Below are 19,027 nucleotides of genomic sequence, written 5' to 3' on the forward strand. Positions count from 1 at the left end.
CGGGGAGGTGAGCGCCGGGGCGGGGGGGAGAGAGGGAGGGGTGCGACCTCCCGGACGGGGCTGCGGGCTCTCTCCCGGGAGCCGGTATCGACGGGAGGAGGCTCCCGGGGTGCACCCGCACACCGACCGCTGCGCCGGGCCCCGGTGCTGGCCGGGGGGCGCCGGTGAGGGGTCGGGCCCGCCCGAGGCGGAGGCGGCTCTGGCCGCCTGCAGGGGTAGCGCTGGGCAGGCGCAGAGAGGCGGGGGGGGCTCCTGCCTGGTTGCTGGGGGTAGATCCGTTAAACATGGAGGTTTCGGGTTAATTTACCCACGGAACGGTGAAAACTCCCCGATGAGGCTGTTACCGGCGCCCGCCGCCGCACACCGGGGCTTCCTACGCGGAGCGGAGGCGTTTCCTGCCGCGGGGGCCCGGTCTGGGAGGGGTGGGGGGTGTCTCTGCGCCTGAATTCTGCCCGGGGTGACACAAATTACCGGGGCCGGTGTCGCCACCGTCCATCCCGGTACGGAGGGGCGGGCTGGGGGCCGGTACCTGCCCACACAGCCCCGGCGAGAGGCGTTTGATCGTGGCCCGTTGTGGCTCCGTCCCCTGGAAGGGGGGGAGTTCGGGGGTCTGCCGGCGGCTTTGGGGCCGGAGTTGCTTCTCCCGGTGATGGGGGGAGTGTTGGGGCCGGTGGGTCCCCCCGGGGCCGGGTGAGTCCCGGCGGGAGGGAGGGGTGTGTGCCCGGGTGAGATACCCAGTTTTCCGCCGCCCCAGGACCTGACACAGCCTCAGGCCGGGATATTTCTGCAGTTTGTCCTTCCTGCAGCCAGGTTCCCCCTCCATCCCGCTGCACCAGGGCCGGCTTTTGGCTTTAGCCTGTTGCTGGCTCCTCCTTTGCCTTTTGGTGGTGATTAAGGTGGGATAAATGTGTAACGGGTTCCTTTGGATAGAGTGACAGTGAAATAAATTAAAAAAAAAACCCAACCCAATATGGGTGTTTCATGCATCAGGTGACAGGATTTTGCACGTCAGGTTGTGGAATTCCCCGAGACCTGGGCTGTAGGTGCTGCACATCCCTGAAAAATCAGGAATGGGTGACCTCGGGGCACTGCGGTACTCCCTCTCTCTTCCTGAGGCCATCCTTGGTGTCCCTGGAATATTGCTGAGCTTTCTGAAAGCCCAAAATACCCCCTATTATTCACGTAACAGAGTTCAGCCAAGCAGGCTCTGCTTGAGCAGGCAGGGACGCTGACGGGGTGCGATGCTCTGAATCCCTGATGGGCAGCTCGGTGCTGTATCCAATTTAGCTTAGATCCCAGATCCTCAGTTGCTTCCCAGGTGGATTCATGGCCCTGGCACGGGAATGGAAATGAGAGGAGTGTAGCAACAGAGTCTGGCAAGTGCAAATCTCCTATTTCTTATAATTGTGATGAACGAGGAGGCTTTGCTCTTGCTGTAGCGTGGAGTGAAATGACACTCCAGCCATCTCTTAATGCTTGACTAAAAATGCCAAATAACATTTTTATAATAACTTCGGTAGGATTTGTTATTTGAGAGAGCTTAAATAGAGTCCAGATGGATTTATTGTTTCTTTTTTTTTTTAAAGTGCTTTTGGTTTTCTAAATAAAGTGGCTCTGAAATACCAGTGTTGGGCACCATGGGTTCTGGAGCCGTGTCAGCGAGCGATGTTGTGCTATAAACAGCGGAGATCTCTGGCTTGGCAGCTGCTGGGGGTAGCAATAGCTCTCTTGTGTTCCTGGCTGGGCCTGACAACTGACTAAAATCAGGCATTTGAGTCCCATCTTGCTTCAAATAGTTCCTTATTTGATGAGTTGAACTGTTTTTAAAAAAAAAAAAAAGGAAAATTCTTTGGGCTTTTGGAAGATATAAATGTTGGGAATCATCTGGTAGCTGATCCCCTGAGATATTCCAGTGTCAGCTCAGAAATAAACTGTGGTATGTTCTTAATTTAGTTGTCCCATCTTTATTCCTTTTGCCTGTCGAAACAGGAAGTAGCTGATGCAAATTTCATGTTGCTGACAGCAGCTTGTCGGCCTTCACGAAGGCTGAATCTGAACAGAGGCGTAGGTTTGACTTGCTTTGGCTATAAAACTAACATTTGTCTCTTCCAGAATGTCTAAACCAGGACTTGGGTTAGTGTGCTCTGTCAGGCAACCGGAAGAATTTAATTTATACTGGTTTTATGAGGACTTGCTTGCTCCTCTGAGGACTGGCCTTTGGCTGGGACATCCCGACTCCTTGATATTCTCCAAACAGGAAACTCCCCTCGCTGTGGTGTTGTAGGGCTTTGGGATAGCTAGTGTTTTTACAAATAAAATCCCTTCCCTTTGTTGCTTTGCTCAGTATATCAAGTGTCTCATTGTAGATGAAAGGCTGTTTGCTGTACAGGGTGTTCAAAGCCATGTTCCCAAGCTTTGATGGAAATAAAGGCTTGGAAATAAAAAGTTTAATAGATTAACTAAATGAATGCTATGAGAATGAATGGACTTTCTGGCCCAGGGTGAAATGTGGGTTTGCTGCGAGTCCATAGCTTCCGCTCCATTGCTAATCAAAGTTCAATTGGATTTAAACAAGACCTAGATTTAAATCCTACGTTACGGTCCCAAAAGGGAGAGCATCATCTCAACTCCACTTCTGGCAGCTGGAGAACTCCAACCCTTTCACCTTCCTCCTGAGCACGGGACCATGCGCTCGACAAAAATGACTCCCCATAACCTGTACGTCTCGGCTTCCTCTTTGAAGAAGCCAACTGAGTTTTATTACTGAGATCTGTGAAGTCAGTTTGTCACTTACTGACAAACTATTCTGCCTATTCAGAGCGATTAACAGACAAAACACTGCTTAGATGTAGCCCAAGCGGGTCCACTTTGTTATACATATTTCTTTTTCTCTGTTGCTAAACACTAATCTCTCCAGATTGCGGCCTCCGGCTGTTGGGGTTAGCTACAACTAAATATTTTTATTTCATTCCAGATAGGTATGAAAATGGCAGAAAGAGCTGCATCCACTGGGCAAAGGGCATAGTTAAGGGTGAGTCAAAGATAGTTTTAGCAGGGAGTGACTGAGATACAGGTACCGGCTCTGAGACTTTGTGCTGCCTGCACTTAGTTCTGATTTTGCTGCCAATTTACTGAGTGACTTATCTTGCGAGTTGTCCTAATGCCTCCCATTAAACAGAAATGAAAATGAGTTCGCCATCTGCCAGATAGTTTGCAAAGCTGGTTATCCAGCACGGGGAGTTCATGGCTTCTGTCAGGGAAACCCACCGAGGTCGGGGAAGGGACGTGTCAAACGGCACGAGACTGGGAGGAATCTGAAGGAACACTTTTCTTGTTAAAGGACATTAATCCCGACAGCGTATCTAGAGCTGGTGCGATACGCTCCTCGCAACAGCCTGTTTTATTGCCGGGGGTCGGAAGCAGCTTTCCATCTGGACTTTCTGGTTTGTAATCCTGATTTGAACTGCAGTTTGTGACTCGGTAATGGGGCTGATCAGATTAGAGCCTCGCCTGGAATGTGGTGGGGATCAGTGGTGCAGAACAGCAGCTTTGTCTGCCCGGCGCTCTGTAAACCTGCTGTCCTTCCTCAAAACCCTGCACTACACCCCTCTGTCTTGCTGCGCTCTTGAAGCGTAGGAGACTTTCCTTAACAGGTGGCTCTTTTGGGGGAAAAAAACCACCCTTTTAGTGCGCTGAGAGAGCGGGGGAGGCAGAGCCCTGCTCTTGGCTGCGCTCCCACTTGAAGACGTGAGCCCCGTTGTGGATGCGGCAGAGCGCTGACGATCCTGCGGTCAGGATTTCTACATTGTACAGAATTTTAAAAAAAAAAGAAAAAAAAAAAAAAGAGGTATTCATTACTGTTAATTATATGGGTGGCCGCCCACGAGTTTCAGCCTCTCTGAACTTTTGTTGTTTTTGTATCTGGAAGGCGTCCAGTCGCTGCTGTCCGGTTTTATGCACAGTATCTCCCCTGGCTCGCTCTTGCACAGAGGAGGAAACCGCTCTCTTCCTCTTGGAAGGGGGGTGGCCTCTCCCCCCAGCCCTCCTCCCCCTCATCGGTGCTGCTTCTCCTGATGCAAGCAGCCGAAAGAGGGGTAGAAAATGGCCTTATTTGTCTTGTGACATCAGTGCCGCTTGTGACTAATGCTGGATCTGCCCCACATCCTCTGGAAATTGGGTGAAAACATGCACTTTGAAGCAGGGCTGAGAAGGCTTGTGAGCAAATGCAAACCCCTAATTAGAACTTCAAGTTTCGTTTCCGAGGGAGATCTAGTACCAGTTCATCGAAGCAACCGGGTGAACCCAGTCTCCCTTTTCGGGGATGCTGGGAAGGACCTTCTCCTTCAGGCAGGGTTTTGAGCCCTTGCAGGCTGTTGCAATAAGAAGGAAGCTGAGTCCAGGCCGTAATTGTGATTCACGTTGTAAAATCTTTTGATGAGTGGTGATAAGATAAAAATGCAATTGGTGACTTGCTGCTCCCTCCCTGCATTCCCCGGGCGTTAGTGTGCTCGGAGCGTGACTCGTCTTGCTCCTTGGTGCAGAGTCTCTGCAAAGCAGTAATTAATGGAAAGTTTTATAGGACACTTAAGACTTTTCCAGATGAGACACTTCAGATGACTTCTGCACCTAAATCCGCCTTCCTGTGCAGGGCCTGCAGAGGAGATTCAGCCGTTCAGAAACCAAAGCCTGTAGAGGGAGAGGATGAACAGGGGCGCATTGTTGCAGAAGGAGCTGTTCCTTCTTAGCTTGTGCAGCTGCTCCTCTTAGTGTGTGCCAGGGTGGCTCGTTTTGCAGGCTGATGCTCTGTGCTGTAGCCATGCTGGAGTTATAGACGTTCCTTGGAGGAATTCGAGGCTCTGGGAGGTCCCTGCAGATGCATTTGGGGAATCAAACCTCCTAGTTCTAACCCAAAGTGTGTGAACTCCCACTGAAGCAGTCGGATACTTGATTTGCTATAATATATTGGGCACAGCTGGGACTTTGGCCAAGGACCGACTGCAGTGAGGTTCTGTGCAGACCTTTGTTTTATTGAGCGGTGTCAATACAAGGTCAGAAGTTGAAAGTTTTAGTATCCTTATATGTGTAAGAAATCCTTACAATGGGATAAGGCTATGTGGCCGTTGAGGAGCGACTGTGGCAATAGAAAGTGGCTGTAAGCGTTGTGCATGTTGCATAATCTGCATGTCCCTGCAAATCTGAGGGTTACCTCGCTGCCCATCGTCAGGGTGCAGAGCTAGGTAGAAATTATTCTTCTGGAACTGGTAGAGCTTGTACCAGACAGCTGAGAAACCCTCCTCGGTGTTTGGCGTACGAGTTTCACACTGTCAGAGGATAATTGTTTTCTGTCCGTGCAGGTCGTGGACAGCGGTAGATATGGAAAGACTGGTTGAACGGTTGGAGAAGGCTGTGGAGCGCCTGGAGACGGTGTGCCAAGGACCTGGCATGTGTGGAGATGGCTCTTCCAAAGGTGAGCCCCAACAGCAGCTCCCCAGCAGCGTGGCCCTGTGGGAGTCCCTGGGCTGAAGGGCCAGTGGGGCATCAGGAGAAGCTGTTGCAGGGCGTGTGAAGGGCTGTTGGATGAACTGCCTGCACAGAGGGGAAGTGAGTTTCACAGCAGGTACTGCGCAAGCGCAGAAAGGCCTGCGGTTACCGTTTTGCTAAGATAAAGACTTCCTGTGGCTGCAACACTTCCCTCGTCTGCGTTCAGCTGCCTGCTCCAGGCTGAGCCTCCTGCCTTTGGTCAACATGAGCTGGGGGGAAGGCTGAGCGTGGCCTCTCGGTGATACCTGTGCTCTGGTTCCTTCTCTGCAGGAGTGGCTCAGTACGTGCAGGCTTTTGATGCCCTTCTGGCTGGCCCAGTAGCTGAATACATCAAGATCAGCAAAGAAGTTGGCGGGGATGTGCAGAAGCACGTAAGGACTCACGTTCTCTCGCTGCCCTAAATTGATGCTGCTTGTTCTTCAGGGCTGTTGAGAGCCAAGTTTTCTGTCGGTGTTTGCATTCCTTCAGTGCCGCATTCTAGGATGTTTATAATCCCTGAGGATTCAAAACAGATGCAGATGCCCAGATAACCTCCAGCAGATTGCCACCTACACACTCTATGAATCAAACCTCCTTGAAATCTTTGTTAGTTAGGTGCTAGCTCTCTTTACGGACCTTGGCACATGCCTTCAGGAGACCTATAAATTACCCAGCTCAAGAGCTGTTCCGCTCTTGTAAGCTTTCTCTGAGAATGGGTGTCTCCAAGAGTGTTTGCTTTGAGATCAGCATAGCTGTTTTCTTATAGACTGGGAACTGCGGGCAGCAGGAGCTTGAATGACTGTTAGTGTTAGGCTGGGCACAAGGGAAGCTCTCTCATGCCTCTGCACTCATGAGACCCCACCTGGAATACTGTGTCCAGCTTTGGAGTCCTCAACACAGAAAGGACATGGACCGGCTGGAACAGGTCCAGCGGAGGGCCATGAAGATGATCAGAGGGATGGAGCACCTCTCCTATGAAGACAGGCTGAGGGAGCTGGGATTGTTCAGCCTGGAGAAGAGGAGGCTCCGGGGAGACCTTAGAGCAGCCTTTCAATATCTGAAGGGAGCTACAGGAGAGCTGGGGAGGGACTCTTTGCCAGGAAGGGTAATGATAGGACAAGGGGAAACGGTTTTAAATTGGAAGAAAAAAAATTCAGATTAGATCTCAGGAAGAAATTTTTTTACTGTGAGGGTGGTGAGACACTGGAACAGGTTGCCCAGGGAAGTTGTGGATGCCCCATCCCTGGAGGGGTTCAAGGCCAGGCTGGAGGGGGCTTGGAGCAACCTGGTCTGGTGGGAGGTGTCCTTGCCCATGGCAGGAGGGTTGGAACTAGATGATCTTTGAGGTCCCTTCCAACCCAAACCATTCTATGATTCTGTGTTTCTCTCTGTCATTAGGCTGAGATGGTTCATGCGGGCTTGATGAGCGAGAGGGCTCTTCTGGTGATGGCATCTCAACATCAGCAGCCAACAGAGGTAAGTCTGGGGAATCGTTCATCAGAAACCTTGTGAGCCCTTATCTCAGAGTTGGGGATCACTGCAAGCGTAGGGGAATCTGGACCGTTACTGTTGCTCCAAAAGAGGAACCAGAGGAGGACTGGAGACACTTACACTATGAGGTGGCACTTGCTGAAAGCGTGAACTCTTCTGGGTGCTCACCCAACCCCAGGCAGAATTCTGGGGGTTGATTCTTAGAGCTGCAAAACTGGCATTTTCCAGTCTTTAGAGCCACAGGTTTTCTGTAGCTGTGAGAGCAGCTTGTGAGTGTCATCTCACCGCGGCTGGCTCGAGTTTCACCTGGCACCAGGTCTGCACAATCACTGTTCCCCCAGATGAAACCTGCAGACAGGAACCACAGTGGGATTTGCCTAGAGAGCGCTTTTCATTATGTGCTGCTTATAGACTTTCAGGCATTAAACTCCTTCTGAAGTATAACAGACACTTGTCTCTATTGAATGGCCTCTGAATAATAGCTAGGCTTTTAGGATTGATTTGTCCTTAGCAAGTAATTTAACACTTTACCCTAGGCTGCTGCTTCTCAGCAGGATGCGTGACTGAGAATCTGATCCTGAATGCATTGGCTTTTCCCTGCTGAGAACTGGTTTTTTCCTGAGCAACAGGATCCCACCTCGCTTTTCTTTTAGTTATTGCCCAGCTCGACTGTGGTTTCTACTGTTACATTGTGCTGGCTGCATTTCTGTGCTGCTTTCCTATTCACTGCAAAATATATCTGCATCTTTTTTTTGCCCAGACTCAGTGTTGGAAGGTTGTTTATCTTTCCCCAGGCTTGCTGGGACGCTGCTCTGCGTAGCCTCTAGTCTGAGAATCTGCTTACAAATTCCACTGACACGTTATTTAAATAAAGGATTATAAACAAACAACCATCTTAATCTAGTCTAGGTCTCTGTGCAGGTTGTCTTACAAGAGTCTAGTCAGTTCTGGAGAATCCAGTTTAAAATGTAAAATGTATGAATTCTCACTGCTCGTGGCAAAGAGTTTCCCCATCCTGTTACTTGACAGTGGCACTAGGCTGGAGCTCCTGGAAGTGTAGCCTGGCTGGTGGTCCTTGGAACTTCTCTGTGTTCACCTAGAGGAAGGGATAGTGAAAGGTAATGCCGAGGCTTTGAAAAGCAAGTTTTGCCCAAATTTGTCCCTCACTGCTGCCACCAGCAGGAGAATTTCCAATTTTAGTGGACAGAATAGTTGCCCGAGAGGCATCTCTGGAACCGTTTAATTGGCTGTTCTGCTTTCACCTCAGAAGACTTGCGAGCGCTTTCAGTCACTGTTCCAAGTGAACAACACACAGAAACGATTTTTATCATCCAAATATTAAAGGCTTGGATTGACCTGAGGAGTAACTTGAATCCTGAAGTCTGGCTTGAGAGAGTGAGTTGAGAATTTGCTGCGACTCCGATTGTAACGCAGGCTGTAGATCCCAAACTGCAAAAACCTGCTAAGCACCCCCTTTCTCTGAGGGTTTATAAAGGAGAGAAAATATTTGACAAACTGTCTTGGAACAAAAGAATCCAGGAAAGGCAAATGCTATTTCTGTCCTCGTTACTAACAAGCTTTGTCAGTGTCTCTGGGATTGAACATGAGTCACAGTTCTTGGCGTTCTCCCATCGCACCAATCCAGTTGGGATCTATGAGTTCAGCTCTGGAGGAGCCAGGCTGTGGGACTGAGCTGGGCTCGCAGGGAGGGCCAAGCCTGGACCAGAGCTGCTGCAATAACTGGTGCCAGTTGGAGTCTTCCTCAGAGTGACCATCATCTCGGCAGAGCTGCCCATGAAGGCGTGCAGCCATTTCAGAGCAACACTAATGTTCTTAACTGTTATCATCCCTCTTGTCCCGCAGAATGCGTTTTCATCGCTTCTGAAACCGATTTCGGAGCAAATCCAGGTGGTGCAGAACTTCAGGGAGAAGAACCGTGGTAGCAAACTGTTCAATCACTTATCAGCAGTCAGCGAGAGCATCCCAGCCCTGGGCTGGGTGGCCATGGTAAGAGCTCTGGTGGGGAATGGTTTCTTTGGGTTTTGAGAAAAGCCTGGCTCCCTGGTCAGCTGCTCCATGCTAATGTGTTCTTCCTTCTTTAGGCTCCAAAGCCTGGTCCGTATGTGAAGGAAATGACTGATGCTGCCATGTTTTATACCAACCGGATCCTCAAGGAGTACAAGGATGTGTAAGTTCACCTTTTTTCTTTTAAAGATGTCATTGAACACAGCTAACTGGGTGTGTGGGGGCTGCTCCAGTATCTAACCACGGCTGCCTTGCTCTTTAAATCAGTCTTCCTTTTAAAGGCAGGGTGTATTTATAAAGCCTCACTTAGCTGTTCTTTCCTGATCCTTAGGGAATACAAGATTCCTTGCATTCGTGTTGCAGGTGGAATCTCCTGCAGCAAGTGTATCACTGCTCTTGTCTGGTGGCTGAGCCGTGTCCCAGGGCAGCAACTTCTTGTTGGAAGTACCAGACTCCTCAATTAAAAAGGGTTATGGTGCAGAACAGGCCTGTGGCCTTCTGCCTGGGGTGTGAGATGAATACTGGAGCTGGAACGTGGTGCTGGAGGTGTGAGGCTGCTGTGCTGGTCCAGCTGCATCTTGCCTGTAGGCTGGGAGGTGGAGACATGTAAAGAAGTGTTTGTAGTCCTTGGGTTTTAGTGGGGAACGCACCGGCTCACTCCTCCTGATCTCCTTTGTGTCCTCAGAGATAAAAAGCACGTGGACTGGGTGAAAGCTTACCTGAGCATCTGGACAGAGCTGCAGGCCTACATCAAAGAGTATCACACCACGGGGCTGACCTGGAGCAAAACGGTGGGTGCTGGGGCCGTCTGCAGGAGCTCCTTGGCTGAGTATTGCACGATTATCGCAGCGGATACGGAGCTCCTGCAACTGCCTTGCCTCTTGCTGGCCTCTTACAGGGTCCTGTAGCAACGGAAGGGACTAAATCACCATCTGCTCCCCCCGCTGGGGCTGCGCCACCCCCACCAGGCCCCCCTCCTCCCCCTGCTCCTGCCCCCACCAGCTCCAGCACAGACGACTCTGCCTCCCGCTCCGCGCTCTTCGCCCAGATCAACCGGGGAGAAGGCATCACCTCTGGTAGGTGGAAATAGGCAGCAGAGGGAGGGCAGCCACGAAGCAGCTGTGAATCCTTGTTAACAACCAACCATCTGGGCTGAGGATGAGGCTGGGAGCCAGAAGCAGCCCCGAGGCAGCTCCCAGGGAGGAAGGGAGCACACCTGAGTTAGCATTCTCAGCCTCATCTGTTGGGTGTTGCAAGAGATTAATCCCCAGCTGGAGCAGAGAGAGGGAGCCTTTTGGTTGCCCATGCGTACACAAGGTGTGATTTTGCACCTATTCATATTTGCACAAAACCTGAGCTCTTTTGTGTGTTACCTGGTCAGTGTATCAGGACAGACATGAAACAAGAGCGAGGTGCTTTGGGGAGTGGAAGAGCTGGTGCCTTCTGGTTCTACATACATCTTGTGTTCTCATCAATATTGTGTCTGGTGTTCCTTGCTCCCTCTGTCACTTCTGTCACTCGTGCTCGGGCTCAATGTAGGCCCAGTTGCAATAATTTATTTGCATTTTGAAAAACATCATGATGATCATTGTAATTACTGATATTTGGTGTTTGTGAAGCTGCATTCTTGGAGAAGCTCAGGTGTGATGTCTCTTACAGGCTTAAGACATGTTTCAGATGACATGAAGACCCACAAGAATCCAGCACTGAAGAACCAAGGGGGTCCTGTGAGAAGCGGACCCAAACCTTTCACTGCTCCCAAACCAGCCTGCAATGCTAATCCTTCCCAAAAAACCTCTCCAAAGGCACCTGCGTTGCTAGAATTAGAGGGCAAAAAGTGGAGAGTGGTGAGTGCCTGGGGTCGGCGTGGGTGGGTTGGGGGGCTGGGAGCTCTGCAGCAGGGAAGGAGGGTCTCCTGAAGACCTTCCTTGTAAGAGCCTGAGGGTAGATGCAGTTTGCTGTGAAAGGGGCTGTGCTGCCCTGCTGTTCACAGGGGTTAATTGGTCTGCATTCCAAAAATAAAGTGCCTTTTCCCTGCCTTTTCAGGAAAACCAGGAGAATGCCACTAACCTGGTAATCAGTGACACAGAGCTGAAGCAGGTAGCATATGTTTTCAAGTGCACAAATAGTACACTCCAAATCAAAGGCAAGATCAACTCCATCACCCTCGGTAAGCGGAGAGAACCTGAAAACTGCTTCTGCCTCCTGGAGGCTGGATCTCCAAAACCTTTCTGTGACTGACCCTGTCTTTTCTTCGCAGATAACTGCAAGAAGCTAGGCCTGGTGTTCGACGACGTGGTGGGCATCGTAGAGATCATAAACAGCAGGGATGTCAAAGTTCAGGTGAGTGTTCTCTGCCTGGAGTGTGACTGCTGCACTGCAGCAACAGGGTGTCGGGAGCATCTGCTTCTCCGAGTTGCGTATTTCCAGAACAGGAATACGTGTCTGTGGAGAACATTGAGGAAACACCATCTGTCCCACTGCTCTGCAGCTCACCCTCGCCTCACTGAAGCTCAGCTTCAGGGCTCTAGAGAAAAAATTAGTTTCTGTGAGGAGGCCAGCAGTAGAGTCTACTCCCATTCCTGTTTTCTTATCTGATTTGGGATGGTCAGTTTGCCCAGCGTTCCCTGTGGTTTTGTTCTCAAAGATCTACTCTGATTCCAGTTTTCATGTCTGATTTGGGATGGTCAGTTTGCCCAGCGTTCCCTGTGGTTTTGTTCTCAAAGGATCAAAGCAAGAAATAACTTTGGATTTTTGCCAAAGGTGGGAGGGCTTGAATCCAGTGTTGGGGGGCTGGAGCCAAACCTCTTGTCTTGAACGCAAGAAGAAAAATGTGATTGCCTGGTTCAGGCTGATGCTCCTCTAACTGCTGCTTTGCCCACCCTGCCACAGGTGATGGGTAAAGTGCCAACGATTTCCATCAACAAGACAGACGGTTGCCACGTGTACCTGAGCAAGAGCTCCCTAGACTGCGAAATCGTCAGTGCCAAGTCATCGGAGATGAACGTCCTTATTCCCACTGAGGGTGGGGACTTTGTAAGTGTTGGGTTTTGAAGTCGTCATCGTCTGCTCGGGGTCGGGGTGACACAAGGTGGGATTTGGATTTTGAGCCCTGCAGGGGATGTCACAGTTACAGTGAGGGCTGGAAGGACAATTCTAGACTTGGAGGTTGTGAGTGATGATCAGATGGTAAAACCAGCAGGTTGTTTGTCTTTACAGTGAGAGATTTCATAGAATGGTTTGGGTTGGAAGGGACCTCAAAGATCATCTAGTTCCAACCCCCCTGCCCTGGGCAGGGACACCTCCCACTAGAGCAGGTTGCTCAAGGCCACATCCAGCCTGGCCTTGAACCCCTCCAGGGATGGGGCAGCCACAACTTCCCTGGGCAACCTGTTCCAGTGTCTCACCACCCTCACAGTAAAATATTTCTTCCTGAGATCTAATCTGAATCTTTTTTCTTCCAATTTAAAACCGTTTCCCCTTGTCCTATCATTACCCTTCCTGGCAAAGAGTCCCTCCCCAGCTCAGATTTGCTGTTTAGTGAGAGTTTTTTCTTCCTTGGGATCTCTTGGGGGCAGAACAGGCAGCGTTTGTGGTGCAGGAGGGGTGCAGAATATATCTAAGAAAAGAAATGCCTAAAGCTGTGGGAGTAGTTACTGGTCTCAGTCGTAAACTGGTTTTTGATAACAGGTTTCTATTTTTACCCCCCAGACTGAATTCCCTGTCCCAGAACAGTTCAAGACAGTGTGGAACGGTCAGAAGTTGGTTACCACCGTGACGGAAATCGCCGGCTAAGCAGAAAAGCTCCGAGGCTCATGCCCTCCCCTGGCCCTGCTGTGGGACAAATCTGCTTTCAGATGATTCTCTTAGATTTCTTGTACCTTTCTGCTCTCAAACTGCTTCTCTTCTACCCGGGAGACACAGCTACCTGCCGTCACTGAAATACCTCTGGCTGGGGTTTGGTGTAGGTGGCGGGTCAGTTTTTGTCCACATCTATTAGCAGGAAGGTGTATTTTTTTCTTCTCCCCTTGTCCGATCTAACTGCACCAATTGATCATGTCAGATTTTGGGTGAACTTCACAGCCAGTACTGGCAGTTGGCTTTCAGAGTGTTGTTTGGGTTGGTTAATTTTTTTTTTTTGTATTGCCTTTAAGCAAACTGTTCATGTGAGAGAGGAACGTTGTCCCCTTTTTGACAAATAATGGTTTATGTCGGGGTCCAGAGTCCCCAGTTGCTATGGCAGATGGCTCAAGGTCCTGGAAGCTGCTAATTCCAGCTCTTTGTACTAGTTGGTGGCATCACAGGACGTGGGAATGGCTTTGTTGGACCAAAGGCTGAGGACCTGGGCCGTAGCATTCCACCCTGATTTCTCTTTTTATCATTCCTACTAGCTCAGTGTATTTCTGATTGTGCCATGACAGGAGGCTTTACATTAACCAGTGCCACAGGAAGACTGCAGCGGGGTGACTGTGGTTGCCCCTCCAGCAGTCTGGCTGGTAGCTTGGAGCTGAGCACCTCTTATTCCACGCGCCCTCCACCCTTCGCAAGGGAATCTTTGCCCCAGGGCTTCCTTCTCAGAGCAGCTGAACTCAGGTTCAGTCTTCCAGGACGGTTCTTCTGAACCTGTCCCCTTCTGCAGAGGAAGGGTCTCCTCCATTCCAGGGTCAGTAGCGCAGTGTTGTAAATACCCAAGTTGGATCAAGTCGGTTCATCGCGTCCTTCCTCATCCGCAGTCGGTCCCCGCAAAGCCAATCCTCTCAGCCTGCCCTTTTCCCCACATTGCTTGGCTTTTTACTTTGGTGGAAGTTTGTAGCCTCTTGTTCCAGGGCCCTGGGGCAGAGTGATGGATCCAAGACACAGTACTGTACTGACCCATAAAGGGAGCTGCACGTGCTTTGACCTTCATTTTTTCCAACGCCTCGGGTGGCATAAGCATATCTTAAATGCATTTCCTCTGTAAAGTGTCAATGTTCTTTTTCTCTAGGACAAAACTTACAAAAAAAAAAAATATGCAATTTTTTTATTTTGAGACTGTCCTGTGACTTGTACTCGTCTTCTCCTGAGGCTTGTGAAAAAAACCTTTCTTATGTACTTAAGATTATACAGAAGATAGAATAAAGTTAATGCCAACTTGCTCATTACAGAGGCTCTCGTTTACTCTTTGGGGGCGCCCAGGACCTCAGGTAGGACAGGGAGCCCTTTGCTGCCTAATCCTGCTTTGAATCCTTTCCCCACCAGGAAATACAGACTTTCCTCAACTCCCCTCCAATCAATTTGTCAGTAATTGTCAAATCTCACCTCTTTTAGTTGGTTAAAATTCTTTATTGATTTCAGTTGCTGTACAAAAGTGCATAAAACAAGCCATTAGTTGAAAACTGTTCAAGCTGTTAATACCTGTTTAAGTCAAACCCCCTCCTTTTTCCCCAGAAACCCTTAAATTTGGCCCTTTTCCCCCATCTTGAAGGATGGGCTGTGCTATCTTTCCTCTGCACACAGCCATGTAAGCCTACTTGCTGATGCCCTCAAGCGATGCAATGTCTTTAACACTAGTAATTTCAGTTAATACTGCTGTTGTGTCCTGCGAGGAACGAGAGGTGAGAGGGAAAACGAACCCCTCACTAATTGTTTTGCCATCACCAAGAGACAGGTCCAGCCCCAGCTCCGAGAACTGAAGGTAAGACTTTCCAGGGCTGGGCAGGATGGAGCGTTTCAGAGTTAGTGCAAGGCTTAATCCACCCTTCTCGGAGTGTAATTACATCCAGACGAATCCCAATCTCTGACTGCAGCGTTAGAAGTGCCACCTCTGCACGCTGTGGCACTGCTGAGCTAAAAATTCCTCTTCTTCCCCTTCCCCAGGTCCCCGCAGGATTGTACACACAAAGTGCTGTTGCACAGTAGCAGCTGCATTAACTACAGTGGTGGATTCTCCCAGGGTGCAGCCTCCCCTCAGCTTCACTGGAGGAAGGGGAGGATAGTGCTGTAAAACCACTCTTCGGAGAAGTGGAGGTGATCCCCTTTCACCCCCAGGAACACCAGTTTTCCTGCTTTGTCCATCTCCTGCAGCCCCAGGCGATCCTGCAGAGAGAAGCAGTGACCATGTGGGGCCCTGCCATGGCCCAAGGCTGGCAGTGGCTGGGGAACACCCCACAGAGAAAAACACTGATGGTCAGAGACCCTTCTTGTAGGCAGAGGGGGTTCCACCTCTGCTCTTCAAAGGTTCTCCTCATAGATGGGGGGAAAAGGCATTATGGATGGATGACTTAAAACAAGACTTTAAAAAAGAGCAGAGTTAATTAAACACATGCTGAAGGGGATCTTGAGCCAGGCATGAGAAGATCATTGTAATTCCCTCTCCAGAACTGTCCTGGAGAGACATGCCTTCCCAGACAGCGACTGGCAAGAGGAGGCCGTGCCCCAGGAATGGCAGAGATGGTGAGTAGAGCAGAGCTGGGGGGTTCAGAGCTCCTCAGGACCTCTACAGAGACACTTCAGAGTGGAAATAGCAGAAACCCCTCAGCCCCCAGCGGAACATACCTCTATGTACAGTGAGGTCTCCTTCAGCGGGATGGTCTCCTTGGCCTGGCCACTTTTGTAAAACCCAAACCACTGTCAGAATAAAAATGAAGGAAGAGCTGCTGAAGGGCTCCCAGGAGATAAGCAGGCTTTCACCAGCTTCTGCTGGAGACAGTGCAGTATCAGGCCTGCTCCTCGCCAACCTCAAGTTCTGCCACCAAAGGACAGACCAGAAACGAGCAAACAAAAACCAAAGTACCACCCAAAAGCAGCACTCGCCCTGCCTCACCTCAGAGATCGGAGGGTCCACCATGGTATCATTGAGAAACTTCACCATCACAAACTTCTTCAGAGCCATCAGGTTTTTCTTGTACGTCTCATTGATGCCCTGGATGAAAGCAACAGAGAAGAGTGTCACTGGAAAGCCCGCTGAGAGAGGTCGGGGAAACTGCTCCAACTTGCCCTGCACCTGCAAAGGAAACCCTGGAGTGCTGGGAGGCAGGAATCTGCATTTCTGTCCAACAGCCTCCCTTGGCTGTGCCCAGGGTGTTCAGCCTCATCTCCAGGCTGTAAAGAGGGGATGGGCCTCCCCTGGGGAGGGACAGGATTTGCTCACTTGAAAGGTGATGGGTGGCCTGAGTGTGTGGTGAATCTATACCAACCACTGCACAGGAGCACAGTGACAGGGGAACTGCTCTGCCATGGACAAGTCTCCTTCATAAATCTACCAGCAAAACCACTTTGTATGCCCCTGGATGCAGGGCAAAAAATGCTCCCCTTCAAGCTCCAGCAAAACTATTGCCAGGGAGGGAGAATATAAAAGAACTCACTGCTAAGGCGTCTGCTCTCCTGCTGGCGTTTAATCATCAGCCAGGTCCTTACCCTCTCCTGATTTATGTCAGCCAAAAAGATGCTGTTTTTCCTGTAGTCCTCCTCCTTCAGCGGGTCGTGCCAATATTCTGCTTGCACCAAACTGGAGAGGAGAACAATCAAAGATCAGACTGGAAACCCAGAGCTTCTCACGTGGTCCCCGGCCCCCGTCGGTGCAGCCCGAGGGATGTACTCACTGCTCCTGAACAGCTTGTGTGTAGGCGCCCAGATCCAGCGTCTTTCGGATCCAGTCACAGATTCGGGAGCTCTCCCCAGGACAGCGTGGAAATCCGTACACCCCTGGGGTGTGGAGACGTGTAACAACTCGGTGAGGCAAACTGAAATCCCTTAATCCCTCCAGCCGGTAAAGAACCACCCTCTTACAGAACAGTGGCAAGAATTACCCAGGGAATCAGGTGGCCTTTAATCCTGCAATCTCATTAGACAGCCCTCCTGCCCCTGGGCGCTGTTACACACCACGATAATGGATGATGTTCTTGAACAGAGGGTGTTCTCTGGAGAATGAGGCACGCAGACAAGCGGAATACCGTCCAGCTCGCCTGGTGTGTTCCCAGGAGGCCTCAGGATGGTTCCCTACAAGACTTTCCACTACGCTACAAAGAAAGAGACTCAACCCATGGAACTTCTCCAGGAAGAGTATTTGAAATTCACTGCCAGCCACCCTTAACTGTGCACCTCTTAAATTCCATGTCACGCTGCCTCTTTCATCTACTGCAAAAAGCACCTCCCTTTCCTTGGGGCTGTAGCCACCTTCCAGATGCCAACTGTAAAATATCCTTGTGAGCCAGAAGGTTTAGTTTCCCAAAGGCTTTGGTCTGTAGTTAGAAATTTCTTCTCCCGAAACAACTAATCCCAAGTGCTTCCCAAGTATGTAGGAATTCTACCCAGACAATGAGTCGTCTGCTTACAAAAACCCCTTCTCTTTGCCAGTTAAGCAAGTCAGAAGACAACGTAGTCAGGCAACAACCGGGCCAAAGCAGATCACCAGATTCAGCCAACAACAAAGGGACAACTTAATTCACAAGGAAATGGTCAGATTGTAGGAAGATGCCAAAAAAAAGAGAACAACTCCTGCCAAGAGCCTCCCCACCCTCCAAGGTGTGATAGCTTAAGAGGACACTACCTTGGTGCTGCCCCCCAATGGAGATCAAATTGAACATGGGAGGAGAAGGACACCTCTGCGCCACGGCCCTCCTGTGGAGAAAGATGAAGGAGATGAGCTGGGGCTCAGTGTGCCTGGGCCACCAGGCCACCACTGCGTGGGCTTGGGCACTTGGGTAACATTAGCAAAGAGAATTAACCCTTCCTGGTAGAGGAAGGCTACAGGCAAACACATTCTTGCCTCCTTTAGAGTGCTCCTACTTTTAGAAAGGGCTTTGTCCATTTGCATCTGCTTAGTACTTCAAAAGAGTTTTAAATCAGAACCTAAAACCCAACAGAAATCGCTGGAAATGGAACAGAAATGGAAACTCACAGGAACTGGCCCCCTTGGGAGAAGCCCATTGCGTTGTAGCCTCCTTTCAGACGAGGGTCCTTTGCGAGCTGCTCACACACCTCTCTCACTTGATCGTTCACGTTCATAAAGAAGCTGTTCTCCATATCCTAGTGGATTAGCCAGATTAAAATGTATCCTTTGTACCTTTACGATGGTTCATGCTGTTTTTGTATCTGCAAAAAGGTCACTAACGGTTCTGCTTTTGGAAGAGGACCTGAACTTTCTCAGTATGACAGAAATGAAAGTAAAGTTTTGAGACTTCCCTTCACCCAGCCTTTGTTCCGACTCTGCCTGGGAAAGGCATCTCGTACGGGGCAGGGACACTTCCCCAAAATTCTTATCAATTTGAGTCCTTTCAGATTCTGTGTGTATGTATACATATATATAATTAAAAAAAAAATAATAATCAAACTTCACCCCTCTTTTCCCGATCCCAAAAAGTAACATACATGGCACAGTATCTTGAGAGACTATTTAAAGAAATTCTGTAGGGCTACACAAAACTGTCAAAACCCACAAGGACACGGAAGTCTCTGTGTTTATGCTGAAGATGTACAGGGAATAAAGAGCTGTAAATAAAAAAAGATGGCAAGGAACAAAGCCCTGCTCCAGCACAGTTTTTTATCACAGACCTTTGCATTATCTGGAGCAGTGAGAGAGTGCTAATCAATGGATTTGCATATTAATCCAATTTAGACTAGGGATTTGTTTTTCCCTTGGTTCTTTTCCACAGGTATTATCTAGACTTTACCGTTTTGTATCTGTCTAAGCTGTTTACTTCACAAAGAAAAAGCAAACAGCAGTGAAAGCACTACAAGAATCCCCGTGGGGTCACGTTAATTACAGACTGAGATAATTACTGCACCTCCAGATCCAGGCGCCGGCCACCACCCTGCCGAGGAGACACCCGAGTGGCAGCAGAGTCACTCACCTGTATCAAGTTGCTTCCGATCTTGAGAGACAGGACGTATATCCCCGGTATTTTATTCTCCACTATTTTTTTAATGTAGCCCATGCTCTGCGGGTTGCAGCAACTGTCTCCTGTGATAAGAGAACACGGCGACGCAGGGTCACGCCACCGCCCAGGCCCCC

The 19,027-nt window shown here is 49.9% G+C and overlaps 2 protein-coding genes across 2 annotated transcripts in view; one reads left to right on the forward strand and one right to left on the reverse strand.

The window, feature by feature from the left end:
• The window catches only part of CAP1 (CAP, adenylate cyclase-associated protein 1 (yeast)), a 17,021-nt gene extending 2,844 nt beyond the window's left edge, over nucleotides 1-14,177 (forward strand). The window contains exons 3-15 of the mRNA XM_014946467.1: nucleotides 8-164; nucleotides 5,355-5,467; nucleotides 5,812-5,912; nucleotides 6,919-6,996; nucleotides 8,875-9,018; nucleotides 9,114-9,199; nucleotides 9,722-9,827; nucleotides 9,935-10,112; nucleotides 10,696-10,883; nucleotides 11,083-11,206; nucleotides 11,297-11,379; nucleotides 11,929-12,072; nucleotides 12,748-14,177. Coding sequence (XP_014801953.1) covers nucleotides 8-164; nucleotides 5,355-5,467; nucleotides 5,812-5,912; nucleotides 6,919-6,996; nucleotides 8,875-9,018; nucleotides 9,114-9,199; nucleotides 9,722-9,827; nucleotides 9,935-10,112; nucleotides 10,696-10,883; nucleotides 11,083-11,206; nucleotides 11,297-11,379; nucleotides 11,929-12,072; nucleotides 12,748-12,831 — 1,586 coding nt within the window. The 3' untranslated portion in view covers nucleotides 12,832-14,177. The remainder of the gene's footprint in view (nucleotides 1-7; nucleotides 165-5,354; nucleotides 5,468-5,811; nucleotides 5,913-6,918; nucleotides 6,997-8,874; nucleotides 9,019-9,113; nucleotides 9,200-9,721; nucleotides 9,828-9,934; nucleotides 10,113-10,695; nucleotides 10,884-11,082; nucleotides 11,207-11,296; nucleotides 11,380-11,928; nucleotides 12,073-12,747) is intronic.
• A 665-nt stretch (nucleotides 14,178-14,842) lies between these two features.
• Nucleotides 14,843-18,985, reverse strand: LOC106890620 (palmitoyl-protein thioesterase 1-like). Its single transcript, XM_014946560.1, has 8 exons — nucleotides 18,867-18,985; nucleotides 17,915-18,042; nucleotides 17,564-17,634; nucleotides 16,617-16,719; nucleotides 16,432-16,522; nucleotides 15,839-15,937; nucleotides 15,571-15,642; nucleotides 14,843-15,111 (listed from the first exon to the last, which is right to left on the reverse strand). Exons 1-8 carry the CDS (start codon nucleotides 18,948-18,950, stop codon nucleotides 14,989-14,991), a joined length of 771 nt encoding a protein of 256 aa, XP_014802046.1. The 5' UTR covers nucleotides 18,951-18,985; the 3' UTR covers nucleotides 14,843-14,988.
• Nucleotides 18,986-19,027: the final 42 nt, after the last annotated feature.

Source organism: Calidris pugnax, unplaced genomic scaffold (genome assembly GCF_001431845.1).
Source record: "Calidris pugnax isolate Ruff unplaced genomic scaffold, ASM143184v1 scaffold113, whole genome shotgun sequence".
NCBI lineage: Eukaryota > Metazoa > Chordata > Aves > Charadriiformes > Scolopacidae > Calidris > Calidris pugnax.

Coding starts and splice junctions, on each gene's coding strand:
- LOC106890620 (XM_014946560.1), bottom strand. CDS start 18,950: ATGGGCTACATTAAAAAAATAGTGGAGAATAAAATACCGGGGATATAC. Junction 18,043..18,866: donor TCGGAAGCAACTTGATACAG/GTGAGTGACTCT, acceptor CTAATCCACTAG/GATATGGAGAACAGCTTCTT. Junction 15,643..15,838: donor TGGACCCTCCGATCTCTGAG/GTGAGGCAGGGC, acceptor TTATTCTGACAG/TGGTTTGGGTTTTACAAAAG.